General features: G+C 48.2%; 1 protein-coding gene across 1 annotated transcript; it reads left to right on the top strand.

Annotated features, from left to right (window-relative positions):
* Positions 1-531: 531 nt before the first annotated feature.
* On the top strand, positions 532-1,992 carry LOC123087127 (probable transcription factor At5g28040). Its single transcript, XM_044509035.1, has one exon. It carries the CDS (start codon positions 630-632, stop codon positions 1,791-1,793), a length of 1,164 nt encoding a protein of 387 aa, XP_044364970.1. The 5' UTR covers positions 532-629; the 3' UTR covers positions 1,794-1,992.
* The last annotated feature ends 3,164 nt before the right edge of the window (positions 1,993-5,156 follow it).

Genomic DNA, 5,156 nt, shown 5'->3' on the forward strand with positions numbered 1-5,156 from the left:
TTTGGGAAGGTGCGATTTGATTGAGTTAATGCACACGTTAAATGGGCCGGCCCAACTTGGCCGCGCTTCAACTAAATGTTCCTGTATGATGCACATGGGCGTAATATAGGGTTTGCCGACGGTTGATGGGAATGAGGCGAGACTACCAACCCTTCCTTAAAAGTAGAGATAAAAAAGGTAGAGTGCCTCATCATTTTATCACGGAAAACATTTTTTTTAGCAACACCATTTTTTTGTTTTAATCTATGTTGTCGGGCCGGGCCTGACTACACCCGGGCTTTTCATCTTGGGGTCGGCTCTGCGGAGCCCAGCCCGGCCCGGCCCTGATTCTCCCTAGTCACTCACGAGCAACCCAGTGGCCCACGCGTCGGTGCACATACCCGTGGCCACCCACCCCCTACCGGTCACCACACAGACGCGCACCCACCCCGTCCCGTCCCGTCTAGTACTACTACTCGTCTAGGTCTAGCCGTCTCCATCCTCGGAGCGGCACCCCCAACCCAATCAATCCACCCACCCAACCCCCCGTCCGGACCCAATCCACCCACCACAGATCGACCCCCCACCACGTCTCGCCTCCCAGAGAGAGAGAGGGAGAGGTCGGGGGCGGGGCTCGCTCGGCTCGATCCATGGCCTCGGACCAAACCCTCCCACTCCCACCCCCACCGCTACTCCCGTCCAACCCCAACCAGATCCCCACCCCGACCCCGACCGCACCGCACCCGACCCCGTCCCCGCCCCCCGCCTCCGCCGCGCGCAAGCTCCCCATCAAGCGCCGCTCCCCGCCGCGCGCCTCCTCCTCGCCCTCCTCCTCCGCCGGCGCCGCCTCCTCCGGCCAGAACCCGCCCTTCAAGTTCCAGCGCATCTGGTCCGAGTCCGACGAGCTGCGCTTCCTGCAGGGCCTCGTCTTCCCGCGCGACCTCAACGTCTTCTACGACCGCTTCTCCGAGTCCATGCCGCAGCCCTACACCCGCTCCCAGCTCTCCGAGAAGCTCCGCCGCCTCAAGAACAAGCACCGCAACGTCTCCTCCCGCGTCGCCAGGGGCCTCGACCCCGCCCGCCTCGCCCCGCACGACCGCGACGTCCTCCACCTCTGCTCCCGCCTCTGGGACCCCGCCAACGCCGCCACCTCGCCCTTCGCCGCCGCCGCCGCGCCCGCAGGCTCCTCGGGGAACAAGCGCCGCCGCTCCAACCCTGCCGTCGTGCCGCTCGACGTCCCGGCCCCCTCGGGGGACAGCAACTCCCATGGCTACAATGGGATCAGTTCCTCCACCCCCGGCGCTGCCTTCCCCGATGACAACGGCGCCGAGGATGTGATGTATCTTGAGCAGGAGAGCGGCCACCACCTCTATTTTGACGAGGGTGCCGCCTTTGTTGCCGACGGCAACCTTGATGGGATTACCTTGGACGGGATTGCGCTGGACCAGGCTGAGACAATGGCTGTTCTCACCGATGTCGGTGACAATGGAGTTGTTGGCAACGACGCAGCTCCCCAAAATGCTGTCAACAATGGAGGTAATCCCCAAAATGCTATGAACAATGGAGGTACCGGTCAGAACGGTAACTGCAATGTATTGCTGCCGCGTAGCAGCGAGCATCGCATGGCAAGCGCCGTGCTGGATGTATTTGAGGAGTGTTTGAGAGAGGCAAAGGCCGATGGAATAGTCAACGGTGGCAATGCCCAGGAAAGCGAACTCGCCAGGCGATGGAGGGCGCAGAGGATTGATGAGCTTGATGTGTTGAGCCGAAGGCTCAGGTTGATCATTGAGGATGCTACCGCCGCTGGGCACTGAATGAGATGTATCCGATGACGTGCTTCCACCCTTTGCCGCCATGTATAGAAGAAATCAGGTTATTATGCATGCTATGTTTTTGTAGCGCATTGCTCAGCTTGAGCCTTGCTTTAGCCGCTCTAGTTACAAATTATGCCTATGTGACATTGCTATGGATATTGTTGTTTCGTTTAATAATTTAATCACTCGATCGTCTTAATAATGCCTTATGATTCCAGCATTGTTGTTTATATAGCATGCTTCTGCCACTATCCTTTTCAGTTTATGCTAATGAGTAATCAGTAGTTCATGTAGCTTCAGCCTTCCACTATTACATGTTGTTCTAACTGCGCAAATAGCATAGGGTTCGACCACTGTGGGTCAGATTAAATCTCATTGATCTATTTTGCGGGGCAAATAAACTATTGTACCTTGTTTGCTTCTTAATTATGTGCTGGGGGTTGCTTGTACCCTTGGTCTCGTTATTTTGAACCTACAAACTGCGAAAGATGAATATGCTGTTTCCCCACGGACCAAATTTATTCTGGTTGCTTTTTGTTGACTCATTTCCATGCTATTGCAAAAATTGTGATTCAAACAATGATTTAGATTGTCACGAGGTGCCACGGTATAGGAAATACCAACCCTATGTATGGACTAGGAATGTATGTTATCCTGCTTTAGACTCAGCAGATCTATTGTGCAATTTTGGTGTCACTGGGATTGGATGGAATAGGTGCGGTAATGGTATTACATTGGTATTGACTGTTTCATTCAGATGAAGATTTGTGTTTGAACCTAATTGACCATTTAAGACATTCATGGTACCCAATTCAAGCCAATTTTGAATTTCCATTAGCTGATTATAGGATAACAATGTAGAAAAGCGTCCTTGTTTTGTGATTCTGACCCTGACCAAGTGATGTGTTGGTTGGAGTATTAGATAACTTGTCAGACGGCATCCTTTTATGCAATTTGAGACCGTTGTTCTTTTTGATCAACTATAATCATTCCGCAATCTGCAGCAGGCCTATCCCAGCTGTATGTTGTTTGCTTATGTTGCCATCTTAAATTGTATTTTTCAGTGAGAGCATTATGTCTCTATGCCCTGATGCTTCGTGATATGATGCTGGTGGTGATTCTCTGCATACCTGATAGGGTTCTAGATCTACCTGAATTAGTTGCATTGCTGCCGAGACTATTTTGCTCAACAAATTATCTAGTCAGCATAACCAAATAATATAAGTGTAAATTGATGTCTGTGAATCCCATTAAGATTTACATCCAACATCGGGATGCCTGTTTATTAGTTGTTACACTGTCTAACATAGTTACGTTTTCTCTCAAATAAAAGAATGGCCACCGTTTTGAATTATCTTCTCTAAGCTGAAATATATGACATAGCACATAAGAAGCCTCAATCTGATTTTTTTTGTTTCATTCGAGGACATATGTTAGATAATGCTGTCCTCATTTGCATTTAGAGGAATGCTGGAGCAAACATGATGTCTGTTTGCGTGAGAATATTTTTTTTGTAATGGTATTGTGGAATGTAATGTTTTGTATCGATTCTTCCATTTAACTTGTGCTCAGTGATAGCCAAATTTTCCAGGTAACTACTGTAGTGCATGTACAGTTTTTCTGGAGAACTCTTAACCATATATTCATTTTTTCAGAGGACCATTTATTCATTTAGCTGTTCGGATTGCATGAGGATTTTTTCATAATGTGTTTCGGCATTTTTCTGGGATTCCTGTATAGATACAGCCCAGTGGTAGGTGCCTAGGTCATGACTTGTCTTCAGGTCCAAATTCAACTTCTTGCTCTAGTATTGGTTATCTTTCACCGATGTATATGGGTCTCCGGTCTGATCAAACGGATCACCAGCTTGCAGTTTTCGCTTGTTGATCTTTTCAATGGACGATATCACCAGCCTGCAAGTGTCATTGATCGAGCTGATCCGTGTATTTTTGAACCCTGCTGATCTAGTCACATCTGTTTTTCTGCTGTCTGTAATCTTTGGCTGTGGCACAAATCAAACGAGTAGATCTCTCTACCTTTTGCAGCTGGTGTATCTTTGGCCAGACCACTTCATATCAAATGAGTGGGTCGCTTTAGTTTCCGCAGCTCGTATCATCTTGGGAATAATTGACTTGTTTTCTGCCTGCTACAGTAGATATGGGAGTTGCCCCCAAACATGTACACAATGAGTTGCTGGTAAATTGCTAATAGCTTGGCTTCCATGAGCAGGATGCAGACGACACTGGTCTTGGTTATCTCTTTCGGTTTTGCTAAAAGTCAGGGCCCGAAAATCCGACTAAATATAATTTTGTCTTTCGGTTAATCGATGAACAGGGGGGTCCCTATCTTCATCTCAAACTGTTTCGCGCTGTACATGATCGTAGCCTCACCCTCTTGCTGCTGACAGTGGCTTGACGGCAGCTGAGCACATCGCTTGATCCACTAGACTTGAAAAACAGCAGGCTATCCGTTTCGAAATTGAAAAAACAGTAGGCTATCATCAAGGGAAAAAGAAGTTGGTTCACTGCCCTGCTTCGCTTAGTTTCATCGTCCTCTGAGGATATATCTGACGGTTAGGCATGAACCAAAAGAAAGAGCCCCAACGGCTAAAAGATTTTACATGAAAGGTGGATGCGGAATCATGTGTGTTGAAGACATGGTACAACCTCAGTTCCAATTATGAAGCACTAAACATCGGAAATTCAGGAGCTGGATCATGCATGCCTCTTTGTCGATTGGCATAATTGCTTGCTTGGGTTTTTCGATACGTACTGGATATCTTTTCTCTGCCTGGGCTTACACGTGCATGCACTGTGGGTGTGATCATGTCCCAACATGAATCTTGCTCCTAGTAGATGCAAACGTAGTCTCTGTCGAATCATTCCGTGCCCAAAAGCCTAGAATCATGCGGGCTCTTCGCTTCTCGTCACTGGGACACCGATGTGTATGTATGTTCAGAACACCTTTGGGTCTCCATTCTGATCAATGGAATCACCGGCTTGCAGCTTTTGCTTGCTGATCTTTTCAAGGCACGATATGTAACAGGAAAGAAAGGGGAAAAATTAAGCAAATAAATAAATAAACAGTGTCTGATTGAGCTGATCCGTGCATTTTGAACCCTGCTGATCTTATCATATCTGTTTTTCCTGCTGCTTGTAATCTTTGGCTGGCCGTGGCACAAATCAAACGAGTATATCTCTCTAACTTTTCGCAGCTGGTGTATCTTTGGCCATATACCAATTATGTATATCAAATGAGTGGATTGCTTTAGTCTCCGTGGTTCGTATCATCTTGGGAATCATTGACTTGTTTTCTGCCTGCCAGTTATGAATGAGTTGCCCCCAGAAGACGTTCCGTTCGAGG

This window comes from Triticum aestivum, chromosome 4A (genome assembly GCF_018294505.1).
Source record: "Triticum aestivum cultivar Chinese Spring chromosome 4A, IWGSC CS RefSeq v2.1, whole genome shotgun sequence".
NCBI classification, from domain to species: Eukaryota; Viridiplantae; Streptophyta; class Magnoliopsida; order Poales; family Poaceae; genus Triticum; species Triticum aestivum.

Coding starts and splice junctions, on each gene's coding strand:
- LOC123087127 (XM_044509035.1), top strand. CDS start 630: ATGGCCTCGGACCAAACCCTCCCACTCCCACCCCCACCGCTACTCCCG.